The 21,974-nt window shown below is 35.6% G+C and overlaps 1 protein-coding gene across 1 annotated transcript in view; it reads right to left on the bottom strand.

Annotated features, from left to right (window-relative positions):
* The window catches only part of LOC104272776 (neurexin-1), a gene marked incomplete at both ends in the record, with an annotated part of 71,391 nt that overhangs the window by 29,919 nt on the left and 19,498 nt on the right, over positions 1–21,974 (bottom strand). Inside the window, one exon of the mRNA XM_009867864.1 lies at positions 20,866–20,892. Within this exon, the coding sequence (XP_009866166.1) occupies positions 20,866–20,892 (27 nt within the window). The remainder of the gene's footprint in view (positions 1–20,865; positions 20,893–21,974) is intronic.

Raw genomic sequence — 21,974 nt, 5'->3', positions numbered from 1 at the left:
GGTGGGGAGGAGGGGGCGGAACGTCCCCCCGCCACTCCTGTGAGGAACGTAGCACCTGGGATGCTTCCTGGCCAAGAACAGGCTTTTGCATACAAAAGTAGCAAGTGTGCTTGTGAACAGTGCATTTAGGAGAAAATTTTCTAAATACTTAAACACAAAAACATGTATGAATCTCTTGATACTACACAAGAGTACACACACTGCAGAAGAAAACTCTTAACATACCGTGTTAAATGACATTGGCCAACCTCAGACATAATTTATATTAGTACTTCCCTCACTTAGTTTCAAATATATTGACCTGAAATTAATTTAAACACCATATTATTGAGATCATAACTGCTCAGAATCATCTTCTGTCCTGGTTTATAGTGCTCCAGTTTATAGTGAATCTACTGAAAATCTAAATCTACCAAATCATTGACTCTCCAACCTTATTCTGACTTTATACTGATGTGATTTAATTTCATTTAAATCACACCAGTAGAAAGTGCTGTTGTATCTAGATAAGAACTGGCGTTTTGCCACATTTTCGGGGCTGGGCTTTTTTTTTTTTTAACATTTTCTTTAAAAAACATTAAAGAACTCCCACCAGAAGAAAAACAAGGGTCCTAATTAAAAAAAAAAAAAAAGAAAAAATGAGATTTTTTTTTTCTAATTTCTGTGGACTGATACTTCTCTTCCAAACTTATGTCCCTCCACTCCTATTTCCCATGCTATCCTCCTGGAACTCATTTGTCTCTTTCTAGACAGGACATGGGTAATTTCCTTCACGCACCCAGCACCTGCTCACTTTCTAAGCTACCGATTCTCTCAGATACCAATACCTTAATCATAGACCTTTCCTTTCACAGACAAGTTACCTGCAAGAATCCACTAAGTATCTCCCCTTGCTTAAGTATGAAATTCATTATCACTGTCTACGTTCAATTATTTTTTAAGCTCCTATTTTAAAGGCTCAAATAACTACTAGGTTTTATGCATCCCTATAGTGAACAGACAGGACAAATAAAAAATTATAAGCACTTCTGTGGCTCCCGCAATGTGCTTATAGTTGTTGTTTGTTTGTTTGGTTTTTTTTCACATGTAAAATACAGATCATGCAGCTTGTCAGTAGAGGTACATATCTTGATTATGAACTAGGACATACAGATGTAAAGCCCCATACATCCTAAGTTTTACTCAGGCATCCAATGTTGAGTTTGCTTTGTTTTCAGCACCTCAGCTAGTACTTAACTGCCTTTGGTCTTTTTTAAAGTTAAAGGAAGAAAGTGCGAAGCGCCAAAAGAAAAATCTAATTTTCAGCTGAGGATTCTAAATGTTCTCTGAAGACTCTTGTTCTCTTTAATGTCTTGTGAGGGAGCCTGTTCAGCCTAACGCAAGCACTGAGAATTTGCAGAATTCAAATAAGCCTGTTAATTGATGGCAACATGCATACTTACTATAGATATCTATCCTGTTCTACATAAATTGAGAGATCTTTCAACCAACTATTTGAACAGAACTTCATAATAAACAAACTGATCACTTTGAAACAAGATACTAGCTCTTAGCATTGTACTGAAACACATTAAAAGTTAGCTGTCTGAACCGAGCACAGGAATTATCACTGGCTCTTACAATGCCATCCACCACCAGCAAAGCATATAACAAAACACCACTCAAATCTGTTTGGAGCATCCAATTCTGTGCTCAAAAATGGATATTAAAAATGAAATACTGAAAGAAAGACAAAACAAATTGAGATCAGCAACAGGGACTGGATGGTTCAGTGAATGCTATACTAACCTAGGGAACCCCAGCTGGTAACAGGCAAATTACTGCCATCTATTTATTAGTAAGTATAAGAAATATCAGTGATTTCAGTCCAGTTTGCTACAGATAACTATGCATGCTACAGCAATCAATATCAAGTAGCATTTCCCATTTGAAATTTGAGAGTGCAAGTGGACAAAATGACAAAACTCAAAGATAACTCATGTTGATGGAGAATATTAGTTTGAGGTCAGGGATGCCAGGATTTCAGATGGAATCTTACAGCTAAAGTAACGTATAAAGACAGCTGAGTGGCTCTGAGAGATACGTAAGAGTGTTATTGTAAATACTTGATGTAGAACCAGAGAACTCTTGCGCCATCTTATTTATCCTGCTTTCCAGGGTAAATCTAGCATGCCTATAAATCTAAGTTTCTGTTCCAACATGCAGCCAGTCTCACAGTCAATGTGCAGACCTTGTGAGATATCTGCATTACATGCCAGTCTGCAGCACAAAGAGTTCAGAAAAGATTTCTCCAGAACAAGATGCAGAAACACAGGAAACATAAAGGAAGGCATCTTAAATTTCATTAACCTTTCTGTGGTGGTTGGCTGCAGAAACAAGTCCGGTTTTCCAAATAACTCATTTGCAGACTTGAATTTTAAAAGTCAATTATTACAGAGAATCAACTGTATTTTAAATAATTGCATCTGCATCATCCTGAAATTCCCTGAGTATACATGCTTCTTACTAATAGAAAACTTAGTTGCTTTTAAAGATCAATGATGTGTATCGGCTTATCATTTAAAGCTAATTGATAAATTAACTTGAGAAAGTCTTATTGCAGGTCAATGAAATTTTGTCAACCGTATTTTCTTTCTAACACACTCATACAGAAAATTCACTGAATTGTATCAAGCAAAACATATAAATCTGCACTGCTGGATCGAAATGTTCCAGCCCACAATAGCTTTATTATAGGCAAAATTGCTCTTGGCAATTTGAGTAAAGTATTGGCAGTTGAGGGTATTTTTATTACTTTTTAAAACAAAACCTGACATTTCAGAAATTAGAATGAAGTTTGGAGTGGCTAATATCATTCATTAGCTTTCATTTCAACTGTAGAATAGATTTGCTCATGTTATTTTGAGTAACAGAAGTATAATACAAAACCTGTTTCTGTACATGCACTCATAGAAATGCAGAAAGCTAGGTAAGGTACTTTTGAAAAATCATGACCTAACTACAAACAGACTGCATTTAATATTGATCTAGTCTACTAATAAGGAAAACCAGCATACACAGTGAGTGCACTGGGGAAGAAAAATCCATAGAAGGATATAAAAACCAATGAAACCAGGAATGAAGCACCATATGCAGGCTTGAGGACACAAAGTTTTCTACAGTAATTTGCCTGCTTCTTTTCTCTCTTTTCTTTGAATTTACTTTCCCCCTGCCCATGGTCCAAGTTGCTCAGTATTTCTGCTCTCCCAGCTTTGTCTACCTTTTGCCTTAAGCCAACTGTTAAGTCAGAATGCAAGAGCACACACACTCTTCTATTAATTTCTGCAAAGCTGTGAGATATTAATTGTTGGCAACACCTAAGTATCCAAACTAGAGCCAGTGGATAAAGGTGAGAGGGCAGGACACATATAGATTTGTTGGTCTAAATTAAATCTAAAGATTGTTGGTGTCTGCCAAGAAAGATGCTAATGATAAACTACGGTCTTATGAAAGTCTATTCTCTACAAATAGAACTAGGACCACCAAGACAGAAAAGAAACAAACATTAGAAAGTAGTAAATGTTTCAGTTGCAAGTCTTGGCCTCTAGGTTTTCCTGCCACATTCAAGTATGCATAGTACATGCTCTCAAATTTGGAAAGTGTGCTCTACTGGTTAATAATTGAGTCTATATTAAGTGGAATCCAATTCCAGTTTTGAAACTGCAGTTACAATTATATGTGACCTCAGAATATATGAAAGGATAAAACTCCTTTACTTACTGCATATGAAATGTCTAATCCAGCTCAGAGACATTTCTCAACACATTACTTAAAATATTTATTGTTAGGCATCAGTTGTATTTTAATTTAGATTTGTACGTTATATATCTAAGCAAGTGAAACACAAACATCCCCAAAGACATGTAATCTTCCTTCTTGGAAATAATAAAAGAAAAATATTTCTTTCAAAATCTTCTAAAAGCTAAAACCAGAACTCAGCTCAATGCCTGTATTTTTAATATGAGTGCAGTTTCTCTTTTGGACTGTTCTCTAAGGATCGTGACTATCAGAAAATCTGCCAAAGGTAATAAGGGTTTCATGAATCTACCCCAAGGCCCTGAACTAAACCACAGCAAAGTCAATGAGCTTGAAAGATATGGTTGTTGCTTTGTCAGCTCACTGCTTAACATTTCTAGCCAAGTTCTCAGAAATTAGGTTCAACTTGACTTTGCTGTAGGTAAGGTGAGTGTGGACTTTCAATACATGGCAATTCCATGCTAATTTAAAGCAACCTTCAGAGCAAGATTATTTACTTTGTGTTTCCTGCAGATAAAAAAAAAAAATCATGCACTTGCGAAGATAATGCAGTATTACAAACACACTATAAAGTGATATCCTACCTTGAACTATGCTAATTTGTTTAAAGTGTGCCCAAATCCTACAACTCTAGTATTCAGCGGATTCACTTCCACAAACTACTTGTGTACACCAGTCACTTTGTTTTATCTTAGTATGACATGCTTACTATAATGAAAAATTCTACAAATGTTAAGCTGAACACATTTAAGCATTTTAAATACATTTAAGTAAAATGCATTTAACACAAACTCTTTCAAATTAACATCTTCAACCTCATTCTGCCCAAGCTACTGCAGTATAGGAATAAAACTGTTTCACAAGCCTGCTATCCCATTTTCTCAGACAGGTCTCCAATTCCCAGAACACTCTTGTAACCAAGTCTGAGGAAACACAACAAAAGATGACAGTAAGGAAAGACAGCCGGAAAGGCTGACCACCAAGAGGAGGAGAGACTTGAAGAACCAAGTCACCGGAACAACTAGCTTAGACACAGCGTGAAACTGAATAATACAGGGGGGAAAAATAATATTTTTTCCTTGTTAACTGAAATTGTTAGTTGTTTGTTGTTAAAGGGAAATCACTACAAGGTAGTGTATTGCAGAAGGAAGAATAAAATTGTAAACTTTAATCCATTTACAATACTGAAATATTCTCATGCAGAATATATATACTAGAGAGCTTTCTTATATTGACAGCTTGTCTAAATGAAAAATTCCTTTCAAATCCTATTTAATAAAAACTTTGTAAATCTAGCAGAGAAAATGTCTCACTCATTTGGAGTTATTAGTGCTTACTTTACTCCCCTCCTATAACAGAAATAAGATTGAAAATCCTAAAATTGACTTGACAGCTCCTGTCTAAAATAGTACCAAGACTAGTATCAAGCACGAAACCTCAATTTCAAGCAACACTGGAATCCAATTTTTTAAAAGTAAATATTCATTGTTCTGATAACACTTAACTGGCAGGCAGGATCCCTAATGTTAATTAAGTCTGTGTGAAGTCAGAGTTCTGTCAATAGCACTGATTTGTGAGATGTGGCCTTAAACTAAAGGAGAAACAGTGATCCGAAGAAGAGTTCCAGTTCAGTTTCTCCTTTCCCAGGAAGTATTAGATTTTTACTTTGACTCGTTCTTGTCCTGACCATTAAAAGCACAAGATCCTAAAAAAACCAAAGGGGAAACACATACCTTCCCTGTCCCAGATTTCTAGAAACAGTGAGAATATTTCTCTTAGCTTTCAACAAGATGGAGAGTGATACACCTGGCAATATCCTTTTCCTTAGATATCATCTCTACAATTTTCTATTCCAATACAGTGTCTTAGCTTCCAAGGGAACTTTGCTGTCTGCTGTGAACCTAAGAGATGTGAAGGAATTCTGACTTGGAAGAAGGATTTCACCACGAGACAGTGTCTAAATAATGTTGATAATCTGAACCTTAATCACTGACCTGCAAATCGCTGTCATTCAGCTAATAAATCCAAAAAAAGATTGAGATAGGCAGCTGCTACAGGGAACAGATATAGCAGATCTCTAGTATACCCTGATGGTGCAGCCACCCTTTAAGAGTCTCAGGAACCTGTGTTCCTGTTTCCTACTGCTAAGTCTGTCCTCTTTCTTTCCACTTAAACCCACTCAAAGCAAAATAAGCAAACTTAGAGTGATTTTTTTCAAAAAAAAAAAATTTTACATACTTGATCTTTTATTTCTTTTCCCCCCTCGAGAGAATTCGAATATTTTTTGCACTTTGGTTAGATTATAACTGACAACTGGAAAGAAGAAGAACCAGTTTTGATCACACCTTAGCCTTTCTGATGCTGCCCATTTGACTGTGCCCATTTACATCAAACCATGGCTGTCAAAACTTCGAAGTACCTTTTAAAGGATAAGTAAGCACAATTAAATTATGCTTCTCCATAATTTACCTTTTTATAAAAAACACTACCTTTATGTTTAGGAAAAAATAAGCATCACAGAAAATCACACTTAAATATTTCATTTTACCCTTATATCTTGCAGATTGTGCTTAAGAATAAGCAGACTGGTAACTAGTTGGCACAGAAAGGAAAAGAATTTGGACTGTGACTTTATTTTAAGAATAAACTCCTCTTAATTTATAGGTGTTTTCATCCCAAGGCACAGCTGCTAAAAATTGGAACAACTAAATCTCACACTTTTTTCTTTATTTTTTTCTGAATTATAACATTTTTACCTACTTAAGTGTAAAGAGAATAATGCTTAAAGATTTATGACTGTTTATTATTTAAATGTTCTAAATTATTTTTATACTCATCATGTATAGAAAACCACAGTTTCTTAACACTGCTTATTCTTGGATGGTTCGACATAGACAAGTGTCAAGCAAGGAGCACTAAAAAAAAAACATTTCAGCTAATTTAAATTACAAATAATGGAATAGAGAGTGGTCCCTGTTCTACAGATAGCTCCGCTGACTTTGATGGTCATGGGATTTGGGTATTTGATGAGTATGGGATTGGTAGCTGATATTTTCTGACTTACACAAGAGAAGTCACATAACGCCCACACTTATTTTCCTACATATTCTTGAACTATTTCACAAAATACTTGCAAATCCACACTTCTTCTGATTTGTATTTCTTCGTCGGCATGTCCTGTCCTTCTTGCTCCAAGTTTACCCTCACAAAGTTTCATTAATACAGTGCAATAGATCATGGTGAAACTTTCTGACCTTTTTAACCTCTGAATAGCCACCAGTTGAGCTGCACCAGGCTTCATCCAGAATTTAAGATTCCTGATGTTCTCATGGATATGGGCCATAGGGCAGAGCACTCAGCATATTAACAGTAGCAGGGTCATATAAAGTGAATAGATATCTTCAGATTTCAGTGCTCTAGGTACCACATTAAAACGGTAAAGACCACACATTTTTTCTTTTTTTACAAACAAAATTTCTTTGAAAGGAAAAAGACCCTGAAGTTTTTAGACTGAAATTGTAGACAAAATTGTAAATATTCTTTAAATGTTTGCTTCAGTTTTGAATTAGGCCTGGTAATTCCTTACATGCAAGAAACCAATCTGAATACTAATTATCACAGAACCTATAAATATTATCCTATAAAAACAGCATTCTTTTCAGACATATTTTTTTCAGGATTCCTGAGCCTAAAATAAGATTTTAAAAATTACGACATACTTATTTCAATACAGATTTTGTGTGGAACAAAAGTAAACAACTGTCTTAGATGCCACTTATGTTTGAGACAGTTTGACTAAGTTTAATATGGCATTTTCTTAAAGGTAAATTTTCAGCAACCCTTTCAGCTTCTTCATGTGATTTCTTACCCAAAAGACCAATGTGCACTTTCTTTCTGCAGACAAGGCCTTTTTCTTCATTTTGAATCGAACTTTTCAAGCTACATTTCAGCTGCTTGCAAACTTGTTACTCTCCCAGACATAAATTAATGGTGGCTAAACAAAACCGAAATTAACTCTGACATCCTCAATAGCAAGAATTCGTTTTACTTTTTCATTGTTCACTTCCAGCTTTTTGAGAATTTAATTTTGCAATTACAGCCGCTCAAGCATTTGCACGCTAACAATACGTATGGTCAAACACCTTTTGCTATCTGTTATTTCCAGGCTGTTACTTGCTTTATCTCTTCTATGCATGTACAAAACTAAAACAGCATGACTTTTAAAACTGAGTAGATGAAGCTGATTTTGACATTGAGAGAACCTCGTAAAAGCTCTTTTGCCATTTGTCGTCTCTTAAGAATTGTGCTCAGTGTCAGTGAATAACAATGTTATTGAAAAAAACCAAGTAAATTGCTCAACACAAGTTCCTACTTGTGCTTTCTAAAGGTGCACTCTGTATTTTTAGGAAATCAAGAATCCCCACTGTAGTCTTTTCTAGCTAGCGCTGTTCTTATTCATAGCTGATTAGCTTGTCAAATGACTTTCTTAGTGTACTATCACCTGCAACATGTAAGCTGGAGATGCAAGAATACTTCTTCCCCTGAGAGCCCCTGGTATACATTGTTCTCTCTGAGGAAACAGCATTCTTGCTTTTCAAGCTACTGAAATGTTGCCATAGCAAAAACTGCACCAATGATCCAAAGTATAGCAGTAACCACAAAACAAATTCACCTACATTCAACAACCATAGTGCTTAAATTTTGGTAAAACTAGAATTCCTTAGATGGAATACTCTATGCTGTATGCATACTCTCTATGCTCTGAATTTCTGATATGATTCCTACCAATCACGTGTAAGCAGTTCATGGCAAGTGAGTGAAAGATGAAATTGTTGACTTACCTGTTTGGTCTTTCTTTTCCAGACAGATTAGCAAGACTTAATGTGCAGACACAGGGAGGAACTTTTAACTAATGAAATGTTATTTCTACGTACATGTGCTTCACTCCTTGGAGGAAATCTCACAGAATATAAAATGAATGAGAAATAATTCCAACGAATTAGTATAAGCTACATTAACCACAGCTCCCTTTTTTTCTTTAATAGCTTTTTCCTCATTCCATGTCTTGATTTTCATCTAGTGTCTTGTTGCTTCAAGACTGCCTAAACATATAACTGCTGAAGAATTCTTTGCACACTTCCCAAAGGGGACTGCATCTCGGAAAGCCAACTTTATCGTGTTGTCTCAACTCAACAGAATAATATCTCCTTTGAAGTGACTTGCCTGATGAATAGAGGCCTAGACATCAGCTGGAAGGCAGCATAAGTTAACCTCTTGACATGTCACCCAAAAAAGAAATGTGCTTAGATGGAAATTTTAATAACTACCTGAATATAATTTGTAAAAGTCATTGTCAAGAAGAGGTAATAAGGAAACAGTTATGTGGTTCCAGTAATAAGCTACTGAGTGCTTAAAATGTTATGATAGATGTTTCATGCATTTTAATAGACACAAATGCAAAATGTGCTAGGTACAGAGTAAGTGTTTTTAATATAGGAAACTGCTCATCAGTGACATGCACTGGGTAGATGTTTTAACGCTACTAGCTCTTCAAAAAAAGCACACTGGAAAATGAATTGCTGTTCTTATAACATTAATGGAGAATAATATTGTAGCTAAGTGCTTGCTCGACTACTTCATAAAGATTGAACTTATGAAATGATGACTTGCTTCAGAGAAGTGAAGTCATGATAAAATAGCTCACCTTTTTAAAGTCATGCAGGTGAAACTAATATACAGTTGCACAATATTTTCTGCAGATGCAGTAAAGGAGGGGCCATCAAAACGGCACAGATGGCTCAGAAACCAAGTTCTGTGAACTCACATTCATGCAAACAGGCTGAGAACTCTACTTCTGCATTAGAATGCCACATACAGAAATGTCAAAGGCTCTACGCCCATGGACTGTTCACTACTGTTTATAATCACATCCCACTGATTTAATTCAATCAAAATTTTAATTTGGTAACTCACTTTTGCCCCACTTTTTTTTTTCTTTCTTTCTTGGATTGAAGAAGAGGTAGTCAAGATTTCCCTAATCACACCAGATTGAGGAATAGGATTTGATCTGACTCTCACTGAACTTGTTGCTCATTTTTTTATAATGTAAAAGTGCTCCATATATAATATCTATTAATATGGGAGGGGGCACAGAGAAACTTGGCAATTCACCTCAACGTACATTAGACCTATTGCAATGCGTACTGCCCAAAGTAGTGAGAACGAGACTTCCCATTCAAAACTTACTCTCTCCGACTCTGTATTTCCTCTCTTCCTTATTTCTTAACCATAAAAACCCATAATATGGATTCTTTACAAGTATATATTAGGTCAGAACTATGCCTGTGCAAATATGATGCGTTGATCCAAAAAAGCAGTATCTACCTGCAGAGAGATGGCAATTTGCTTGTTTTTCCTTAGAAAGTTGTGGAGATAAGCACAGCACTACTGATTCTGTAAGGCATTATAGAATCAGAGAAAGTCCTATGCGTGTTCTCAATACACTTAAATGTTTTCTGAACTAAACTGTTAATAATTTTATCTGGAAAAAAAGCCAAGTTTCCACCACCTAAAAAAACTCTTCAAACTGAAATCCTGTAACAGAAATACCGCAGTATTTCTCCATAAAATTTTCATTTTTAAGTACTACTAAATGATGAACATAGTAGCAAATGAGCATCACAACAGCATTATTTCCTAGAAAGAGAGTCCTAGGAAAAAATGAGGAATAACGTGAAAACCTAATGAAGGTATTTATGCATGAATCCTGATATTTCCAATCTGAGTATAAATGTAAAGGCATTATCAACCGAGCAGTGCTGAGTTAGCACTTTTTTTTTCTTAATACTGAATGTTAACAATTATTTTATTTTTTAAGAGCTACAGACAAAAATTTCTTGCCAGAAAACTCTTGGTACTAAGTCAAAAAAATTATTTGCAATTATTCGCAATGTTTATTATACATGAAATAGCCAAATTCATTTATCCTACTTTGACTGATTTTGTCAAGTTAACTAAAAATTATTATTATTATTTAAAATTTATTGAAATATTGGCTTAAGCCATCTGCTGCCATCTGTGTGCTAATACTCTATTTTTCACAGAATCTGATTACAAAGTTTAGAATGATTGTATACAACCCAGTTGATGATAGATTTACACATTACTTTCACTAGCAATTTCCTGTCTGCTCTGAATACAGGGTATAAACTAGTGATAAAATTAGGAAAATAAGCTGCAAAATAAAAGGGGAAATAAGGCTATACTGAATGCTACACACAAGTTCTGTACTGTCTTGTGTTCTGCCTTTGATGCTGACAAGCAGTTGATTGAAGAGGAAAGGAACAATATCAAGGGACTTTCCTATAACTATTTGCTGGAAGCAAATAGTAGTTTACAGACTTTCTAAGCCAAGGCTGCAACAAGATCATCAGCTTCAATACCAATGACAAATGTTTACTCCATTAAAAGTGTTTGAGAACACAGAATCACAGAATCACAGAATGTTAGGGGTTGGAAGGGACCTCTGAAGATCATCTAGTCCAACCTACTAGTCCAACAGGAGGGTGGGTCTTGCCAGGTGAGACCAAAAGTCCAGCCAGCCCAGCATCATCCTCTCAACAGCAGCTAAGAAAAGCAGGGCCACTGAATAGTAATTACTATTTCAGCACAGCTTCCAGTGACAGACATATTAGGGACTACTGGAGCTACAGAAACTGTCTTAGGGCAAAAGGTCCTTGATGTATTTCAATTTCATACTACTTATTAATTTCTTGATGCTTCTTATGGTTGTATAATCATATCTTTACAATAATATGTTAATACTCTCTCCAGGTTTGGTTGTGTGTTGTTTTTGTTTTTTTTTTTCACCTAGCTTGCCAAGCTCCTTCATGTAGGAAAGCCATTCCATACCTGGAAACCTCCCTGTTGCAGTGCACTGTATTTTTCCTAGGTAAGCTCATTAGGGGCAACAGGAACTAAAACCACATGCAGCACTCAAGATGTGGATAACCCATGACTGCACAATAGCACAACGGTATTTTCTGTTCTGGTCTTGCTACCTTTCCCCAGAGCCAATAACATTTTTTGGGATTTCTGGTCACTTCTGAGCACTGAACTGTTTTCAAAAAAGGCATTTACAATGACTGCACAATTTCCTCAGCTCAATGCTAACAGAATCCATAGCTGTGCTTGCATAATTAGGGCTACTTTTTCTAGTATGAATTACTTTGTACATATTTGATATTTAATTTCACCTCCCGTTTTACTATACAGTCATTTGGCAGTTCGAAACTCTTCAGAAAACCATCACATGCAGCAATGCATTTGATTTTCTTAAATAATCACATTTCATTTGCAAGTATTACCATGTCGGTGTTCCTCCTCCTCTCTCAATCATTTATGAATATAGAGATTCCTGTGGGAACAGTTGGTAGCAGAACTCCACTGTGAAATGCCTTCCATTGCAGTCCAGTTCACCAATATATACGACATTACATTAGCTTTTATATATACTTCTCCAGAAGAAAAAAATATTCAGTTGCTTTGCTACTACTGATTAAAACAGCACTCCTCAATATTCCCACAAGATTAGACTGTAACGCCCACTTTCTGTCATGAAAAAAATTGAGAGAATAATTTAAATCACCAGTCCTGAAATGTGATTAAGTCATCTTGCTTCTCAAAAGCTAAATGAGAAAAAATATAGGACATAAGAGAAATTTAGGACCTGCTATATGCAAAAACTTTCTGCTGTTTCTTCCCATTAAAATAGTAGAAAGGCCTAGTCTACCTCTTCTGAAAAGTCCTATCATGAAAGACTTGACAGGACAAGTCTGAGCTAGACATGCACAATCCCCTGCATATAAATTGGAATTTATTAATTCGAGACAATCTGTTCTTATAGGTCTAGCATATCCTGGAGGCTGCTTTGTCCCTGCTGGTAAAATGAGAGGTTACATGTTTGCAGGAATTTTTTTTTTTTTAATCATCCAAGAGTCCTCTTGTCATATTTAGAATTTTGAAGGATCTCCTGCTTCCCACTCCCCTTTAAGAGTTCAGGTTGAAGGTTCAGAGGGAAAATCTTCAGTCAACCCCAGACCAAGCCCTTGGTCTCTGTTGGCAATACCTTGGCAGCACCAATGTTCAGAGCCAGCTGATAGATAATACACAGTGGTCTTGACTCATAGAGCCCCATATATATACTAAATTGAAAACTAGCCTTGTAAAATTGAACTGTGTAAGGAAATATCACAGCTGGAAACTCTACTACTTTTCAGCAGTCTTAAAAAAGTTTCTGGAATATGTTTACGTGGTATTGTGAAAAAGAGAAGTCCTTATCTCAATGTTAACCTGATGTTTCTTTTCACCACCAATGAGGGCAACTACCCTTTATTGTAGGAATTTCCAAATTCACTTAAATAATAATGTTTAAGCTTTTGCTGTTGCTTTTTTTTTACTATGTTTGGGTATTGCAGAACATACCACTGTGCCTTGAGAAAACCACAGGTACACTACTATTATATACTTGACTACTGAGGTCCCCATTCAATCAGTTCTATCTATAAAGTACCATAAGTGGAATGTGGGACTTAAAAAGATAAATATAAGATGGATGAAAAGAGTGAAAAGAAAAGAAAGAAGCATACACACAAAAAAAGAAAAACATCTCTTTTCTGGTTAGCGAACTTGAAATGATTTTATTGACAGTCTGCCAGAAGACTAATGGCAATTTTCCCCTCTGCTAGCTAAGAAAAAGCAAACACAGATGAGGTTTTATAAGCAGCAAGTAGAATGCAGGCACTGAAATAAACTTTATTGCTGTCCCTCTTGTAGGCTGGAAGCACTGATAGAGCGAAGCCTTCAATCCCCAGCAGCCAACCTTGCAAGCTTTGTGAGTAGGGAGAAAGCGACAGACCCTTAAATGGCCAGCCAGCAAATTTAAAGCACTTATTTTGGCTTTAATGAAGGTTTGAGCTTTTGTTTGCTATGTTATGATAATTCTCTCCCTTGCCTCAGCTAAGCAGGTTCAGGCCTAAACTAGAGGGGAACTTATGGGAACCTCACCACTGGCATTGACAAGTTATACATGCAGAAGACTCAAGATTTCCTTATAATTACCTAGTTGGTTCAAATTTTCTTATGTCCTTTATTCATCCAAGTGTCAAATTTTTTTCTCTTAGCAATAACTAGATAAGGGGTAAAAATGGCTTACTTTTACATAACTTGAGTATTTCTTCACAAGATTTCTGTGTTTATCAGAGCATACATCGTACCTGAGAAATCAGTATATCACAACTGATTTTTTTTTTAATCACCCAGGAAAAGAGAGGGCGTACACTAAGAAATCCAATATTTATTCACTGTTACCTTCTTAGAGTCCTCTGTGAGAGGACTACAGTCTATATCCATATGAAAAAGCCACAACAGATTGCAAAACTTAGTCACCTTAAGTGAAAAGTCAAAAAGCACAGTATCCCCTCAGCCTGCATCTCCCAATATGGATCTTCTTGATACTCAACGGCTTTTCCTCAAGCTTAAAACTCCCTAAAAACAGGCCTCAGATATTTTCTAGGTTCAACTTACAGCTTGTTTTAAGAGGCAGATTCAGGAGGGAAGGAAAATAGTTGTGACACACAGAACAGAAGATCCAGACATTTACCTAGAAACCTTTCCAATATTTCCCTTCAGATGCCTGAAATATATAGAGAGATTAAGCATTCTGTGCCTCAGGAAGTTATGTTTCTACCTTTCTGTAAATAACACGTATTTTTCTGGGGTGTTCTGGCTTAGATGTAGGCCAGATGAATCCATTTTGGGTCAGTGTAAGTCTGCATTGCTGAAAAAAGCAACCCACTCTCTTCACCAGAGGTGGTTGCACTATTTCTGCCTCTGCACTATTTCTATCTCTGCACTATTTCTGCCTCCTCTCTCTTCTGTTTTATTCTACAGCAGGTGTCCATGCATGTCATGTGATAAAACTGCTCAGAAAACTGCAGCAAGTTAAAAATAACAATTTTGTTAACAGGTCACTTCTTTAGTTAAATTCACCACACGGATACTTGTGCTGGCAGCAAAACAATAGGCAATGCAAAAACAGGACCAGCAGACAGGAAGAAGGTTCAAAGAACACAATTTAAAGTGAATGAAAAGCTTTTGAAGAGACAGCTTAAACTGTGCAGCACAAACCCCAAAGAATAGTGTAGGAAGCATTTGAGAAATAATCAGCAGCAGCCCTGCTGGTTCCCTCTGCATTCTCAGCATTCAAGAGCAGAGATGAATTTCTCAGAAATATTTTTCAGTGTTAACATCTATCTGCATCTGGGAAACGCCTACTGCATATTTATGACTTTTTAGTTAAAAAAGACCTTGCCTTAGGTGATCCCAAGGAATGGAAACAAGTTACAAGTAAGGGGAAACAGCTACTGCTTTTCTCCAGAGCAGGTGGGCAAGGGGACTGCAGGAAAACATGAATGGCTTTGCCAGCCTACCTCCAGGAAGTCAATTAATATGATGAGCTTACATGGCATGACCTGTGCAGCATCACTTCTTTTTAACCTATAGCAGAGAACGAGGAATCAGAAGGATCTCTCCTAACCGGCTTGTGTGGCTGTATAGAACAAATTATGGGCTGACCCCTAACTATTTCCGTCCTCTTGATTATGTTTATAGAGGCTATTTCGCTTTCAAAACTGTTTATTGATTGGGTTTTTTTTTTCCATAGCCTAAATGTTTCCAACCTCAACCTCAGTGCCTGAAACAAAATATAGGAAGGTATTAGTGCAGCTTCAGAATTAAGTACTAAGGAGTCCAATGAAAGGTTCTGAGTAAAGAAGCATTTTTTCTTTTTTGTATGTCTTTCAACCTGTTTCCTTTGATTAGATTCAAATTATGGGTTCTGTTAGCAACTAGATCGTAATCAGAACTTGATTGAAAAGGACCACATATGTTTTCAGTTTCGTCACATGACAGCAGACCCTATTTTTCAGGAAATCACGTGGAAAAGGGTCTTCAAATTGATATTGCTATATGAGAAGGAATCTAATGACTACATGTTCTAAACTTGAAAAGTATAGCCAAAGCTTTAAAAGAATTAACTACAATTATTTCAAACTTCATACCCCAAACAAAGGGGAGTCCCTGACTGAACCTGTAGTGAAAGAACCCTGCTGATTTGCTGTATGTCCTCTATGGTTAAGCTCTTTTACGTATTTTTAACTGGGCTGTCAGCCTCACTGAATGAGAAAAAGATCAAAACCACCTCACTGTACGAAAACAGGCTAAATACGAGATCTTATATTTTTGAAGGAGCTACACTATTGTATCATTTCAGTAATTTTCTACTGCTAACAAGAATAAAAAAGGTCCAAACAATGTATTCATATAATTCTTTTCACCAGATAGTGAGAAGGTAATACATGGGAATGTATTAATGATTTTTCCATCAAAGTAGGCTTTGCAATATCCATAAGAGCACAACTGAAGACTTTAGACTTTGCAACAAAATGCATTTTTACCAGTAGTAGCTTTCAAAAGATGTATAGGTTTCATTTAAGCTTTTCTGCCTAAAATCTACATTCAAACTGAAAATACACTGTAATTGAACACCATTGTTGGCTCTTCAATATATATATTTATCTTGTTATTTACCAATAATCTGAAATAGCTCCTTCTCATGCTCTGGATTTGTAGGATAACTTGCCAGAAAAAAAAAAAAGCTTCAGTTACAGATGTTCCATATTCCAAAAAGAATAATTTAATCATTTGTAATGTGCACATCATCAGAAGAGCAAAGTTTTAAAAGGATAAGCATACAAAACAAGGAAAGGACATTATAAGATTATATGGAAAAACAAAGAAATGAACAGCAGTGAGAAAATGAAATTAAAGAAAAAAAATAAATGATATAGAGAATAGATGAAGAACTAGGTACACACAGAAGGAGAAGTGCATGCCAACACAACAGGTGACAACGTCACTGAATGGACAAATGGAAAAGCTTCAAACCCCAGGAAATTGTTCCTAATTTGGAAAGATGGACACCCAGCTAGCAAAGCCTGCTGATACATTCCCTGGGGAATAGTTTACACACATACTGCCACGGTACACTCTGCTCCCTGCTTCCTAACATCCTGCAATTCTTATTCATTTCGTATGACAGTCCTACATTTGAATATAATTGAGTTCACTGGGTTTACTGTATTCACTACTGCCTAGAGAAGTAAAACCGTGAACCAGAGAACTGACCTAAATCACTTCCACCCCAGCATGTACCACTAGCTGAGCAATCTTTCAGAGCAGCATTCAAAAAAAAAGTGTTATTCTCTATCTTTTAAATACTGAACAAAATCATCAAGATTCAGAAAATAAAGCCAGTCAATTACCAGTTAACAGTTAATACTATTATTCCTATAATTCTTCAATTAATAAAAACCCTACAGTCCTACTCTGCTGACTCATAAAAATTCTCACAATTTGCTTTCACAAATGATAGCAATGAAAAAAAAACCACATAAACCAAACAAAAACCCAACAAAAACCCCCAAACCCACAAAAGATGAAACAATATGTAAGACTGCACATGCCTGTAGAAAAAGTGTACTGCACATGAAACCCAGCAGCCCCTAGTGCTACAAGTACGTGGAATTTTTCAGGCGCTACTGCTTTGGAAGCATTAAAACTAGGAAAAATAGGGAATTTCAATTAAGATAGTAGCCCTTAACATCCTAGCAGTAAAAAATATGGAAATATAGCAGATCTGTATTTGTTCAGACATCACTCAAAAAGCTATTATTGATCCATTGTGTAAACTTTACGGGATGAATTTCTGTCTCTAAGAAATCCTAGGGAAAAATCCCATTCAATTCCGTAGGATTCACTAACGTTTATAATTTACGCGTTGCAGTTAAGAGGTAACAACTACCTCCCCCTCTCAAAGGATAAAAAAAGTATTTTTTATTATTTTATTTTTTTAACATTTCTTCTTACGCAATTTTTAAGGATTACCTCAATTTTGTATACATTATGTATGACCTGTGTAGCAATCTATTTAGAGTTCTTTGTACAGAACAATTAGTGCCAAGAAATGCTGCACAATCATGTTATTTGAACCAATATTGTTCACTTTGGTCTTATTTTTAAGTGAATTCCTCAGTTTATGGAAACTAATACTGAAACCTTACTAGCTGTTTCTGCTCATAACGTTAAGTTTTCCCCTTTCTCTCAATGTCAGCCTTAACATTGATCTAAATGTACCTGCTGTTTAAAAGAACCATTTAATTTCACTGCCTCAGAGACAATTTTGGTTGAAAATTTTAATTTTAAAATTTAAAATTTTAAAAAATTTTGTTTGAAATTTTAAAAAGTGTGTATCTCAAACAAGGAAGACCACAAAATGCCATCTCTTCTGCAACACATGACATTTAGCTACAGGTGAAGGCACGACAAAGTGTAGAACAAACTGCTACCAAAATCCCAGCTCTAACCAGCCAAAAGTTGGTCATTTGATTTGCTGTGAGCAGAAGGCAGATTCAGGCTGCCCTCAAGGGAAAACTGGAGGATGATGTGCATTGTTTTACATTTATTAGGTTTATAATTCGATGTAGGAAACAAGGTACTTGTATTCATGTTCTCCTTTGCTTCTCTCAAGCGATTTGATTTTATAATTGAACTTGTTTGTTTATTGGTTTCCCATTCTTTTTAAAGCTGTCTCCCCAAATACAGACAGCTTCATTCTGACCTTAACTCTGTTACTAGGCTAGCTATAATAAATAGTATTTCGGTCCCAACAATAAAATCATATTAAATGACTAATTTCTAAGCAACAGAAATGGGAAAAATCTGAAAAAAAAAGTTTCTCAAACATGAAAACCAGATTTAATCCTACCAACATAAAATCAGGATTGATATACATCTAGCTCTCAGGTTTAGTCAATTCAACTCAAGTTCTGAATGCCGTTGCCTTGAAACAAATTGTTTGTGTTCCATTAAAATCTGTTATATTTGCTAATAAGCAAACATTTTCTAGGGACTGCTTAGAGCAATAATTCTTCACAACCTTAAAATTAAAACACAGAAATCACTCATGAAATGTTATCTGGCTGTTGAAAAACTACAGCGAGTGGTGATAAGAAAGCGTTGTAGTACTTACCGAAAGCTCATAAAAACCTGGTCAGTACACAAGCACCAAAGGGAGGTGGAACTAATCATAAAAGTTCATTTCTAATAACAAAAAGGCTCTAATCAAACTGTAAAGAAAAATAACTTATGAGTATTTGACACCAAGGATATTTTATGCAGAGGTTATGCTGCTTCTGCATGAGACCAAGAAGAACTTGTACATAAATTTCTCCTGTTTACAATCCTCTAATTGGAGGCTTATTACTTACTGTGTTTTTGCAGGTTCTTTTTTGCTCCAAAACTTGCTTGACAACAGAATATAGAAATAATTTTAATTTATTTTTATGACCTCTCGCTTTGTCCAAAAGAGATTAAAATTCAAAACACCTGTTGTATTATGGCTTTATTATTGCTTCTTTTTTTTTTTTTTCTATGTTAATAACTCCTTTTTTAGAGGGTTTTTCTAATTTTATCAAGAAAGTTAAGAAAACACCAATGTTGCTTTTCCTAGTGCAAGAGGAATTTACCAGCAGCAGGCAAGCTCATTATATTTCTGCTCAAAAAGCTGTTTGTCTTACACTTGGAATTGTTTTCTAAATGGAACTTCACCAAGAGAAAAAAATAGCGTCCAGTAACAGATCAACAAAGTGTTTCTGAGATGTTTTCACATTCTTAAGCATTTTAGCAATGGATAATGGACATTTTTGGCAAGTGGAAATACTTGGCTTTATAACTTTATTTATTTATTTATTAAATACAAGGAAGCTATCTTTATGCCTTGGTACTTACAATCATTTCCTTTACTGTACTCAGAAGTTTTTCTGGATTTAAGTATGGTTTAGACTAAGAACTTGCGCAAAGAAAACTTTGCTTTTTACTATAAAAACTGTATTTTTGTCTTATAAAGTTTTTAATTGAAAAATCTATTAGCAGATGACATATTGTAAAAAACTGCAGTTGCCTACTTTTCTTTGAGGACAATAAAATTACTATGGAAAGTCTTTTGTGAATCTACCAGCAACTAAAATTTCTACCTACACAGTTTGATGTTGTTTCTATTTGCATAAAGACAGTCCTCTGGCCTGCAAAACCTGTTAGGAAGGGAAAGAAAAAAAAAACAAAAACCCAGACTCAAATCTACCATACTTACTATCGATAATTTTGTTGACACCATTCAGGAATTCCATAGACTCAAAATAAAATCACAGTCCTTTTTCTCCTTTCAGAATATAGCCTCTTAATCCAAATAATACCAGAGAAGTTAAAATTTAGTCCATTCATCTGGCAAATGTTTCCCTCTGTTTCATAGACATGCATATCACAGAGAAAAAATGTTCAATTTAAGGTTTCTTACGTGATTAGAGTGTAAAAAGTCATCATAGAAATATTATTCTCACACTTAATAATATCCTTATTGTAATGTATTACATTTCCATTAAACAAAGATTTAGAAAAATCACTTGTGTTATAAGCAGCCAGTAAATACAGTTAATTGTCTAGGAGGATTATAAAATAGAAATACTTGTGCTATGGACAATTATGTTCCAACAGTTTCATCACTAGTTGGAGGTAAAATATCAAGAAAGCTAGGAGGATGATGTGAGGGAAAATATGTGGCAGCTTATCAGAAATGCTGATTCAAAAATTCTACACATACTGTAAATAAAAGCCCGTCTAAAATTATGTAGTACTACAGGCATCATTTCCTCTAAGTATGTCTACAACCTGTAGAATACTTCCTTTTTTAATATTCTAGTTAAAAGTTATATCCTATGGGAAGGACAAAAAAATACACAGTAGAGTATATGATGACTTTTTACACAACAATAATTAATCATAACATTTCATTAATAGGTTATCAAGTGCTTGCAAGCTGTCCACAATCTTTTTCATCTAGTTTGCATATTTTAAAATGGTGGAATAACATTTTAAGAAGTTTGAATAGGCACTTACTGGAATTACAGTTAATCCTGATACAGTCTAGATGGGGAAGAATAGATGAAAAATGAAAATTTATCCTTCAAGGTAATAGCTGCAGACATCCAATAAAATCACAGTCCACCCTTCCGGGGACAGACACATGCAAATATGGCCACTCCATATCATCAGTCTTTACATACTGTTATAACCCAGATATACTGCGATAAATCTTTATAAATAGAAACGACAAATAGGGTAAAAATGGCCAATTTCAAACAAAGCTACATGGTGACAAATCTAAGCGGAAAATCAGGATTCATTGTCAAAGATGCTTAACTGAGGCAGGCTGCAGCTTTCTCCCCATCTGTGAAAGAACAGGTAATTTCTCTCAAAGCAATTAGAAAGTGCTCCGTCACAATGGGTCTCAGAGCAAGCCAGGCCACAATCAGACATCTTGGACTGCTTGTGTATAGTATACCTCAAAGGCTGCTCTTCAAAAGCTAAGTGGTCAAATGCAAAGCTCGTTTCCTGGCCCTGTGAGGAAGGTTCTGTGGGTTTACACAGTTTGTCAACGTAGAGACTTAAGAAATGAATGGTGGCTACATCTAAAGCTATGCAGAAAATAACGACAAATCTAAAAACAATGATAATTAAAAGAATCCTGTCTGTTTTCAGATTCCAGATTGTCTCCTTGCCTGACTTAAGGAAGAAAAAATTAAAAAATAAAAATAAAAGAGGGGTGCTGGAGGAAGAAACAATATTGCTAGGGCTTGGATTTTTCAATTTCCTTGAACTACAGAAGTTGGTAAAAGCTGACAAGAGGGTGGCGCTTTGTATTAAAAAAATAAAATAAAAATTACCTAAGCTATATCAGGGTCCTCTGCTGAGCATTTATTATTGTTAAATAAATAAATAAACAAATAATAAAAAAAAAAAATAAGTAAATAAATATCTATGCCACACTACTCAGATCATACAGCTACTCCTAGTTTATGCCTTTGAGGAACATATATACCGTCCGACCTAGATTTTGTTTCCATATAGCTGAGTTTGCCATGTGTCGTCAACCGCATCAGAAAAGTGGTTGCAAACAGCCAAGGACCAGCACGGGCACATCCAGCCCCTTTCACAGAAAGTGGGGA

The sequence above is a fragment of the Apaloderma vittatum genome, unplaced genomic scaffold (assembly GCF_000703405.1).
Source record: "Apaloderma vittatum isolate BGI_N311 unplaced genomic scaffold, ASM70340v1 scaffold7874, whole genome shotgun sequence".
In the NCBI taxonomy this organism is placed as follows: domain Eukaryota; kingdom Metazoa; phylum Chordata; class Aves; order Trogoniformes; family Trogonidae; genus Apaloderma; species Apaloderma vittatum.
Note: the sequence above shows the minus strand (reverse complement) of the source record. Positions and strands in the feature narration are given on the sequence as shown.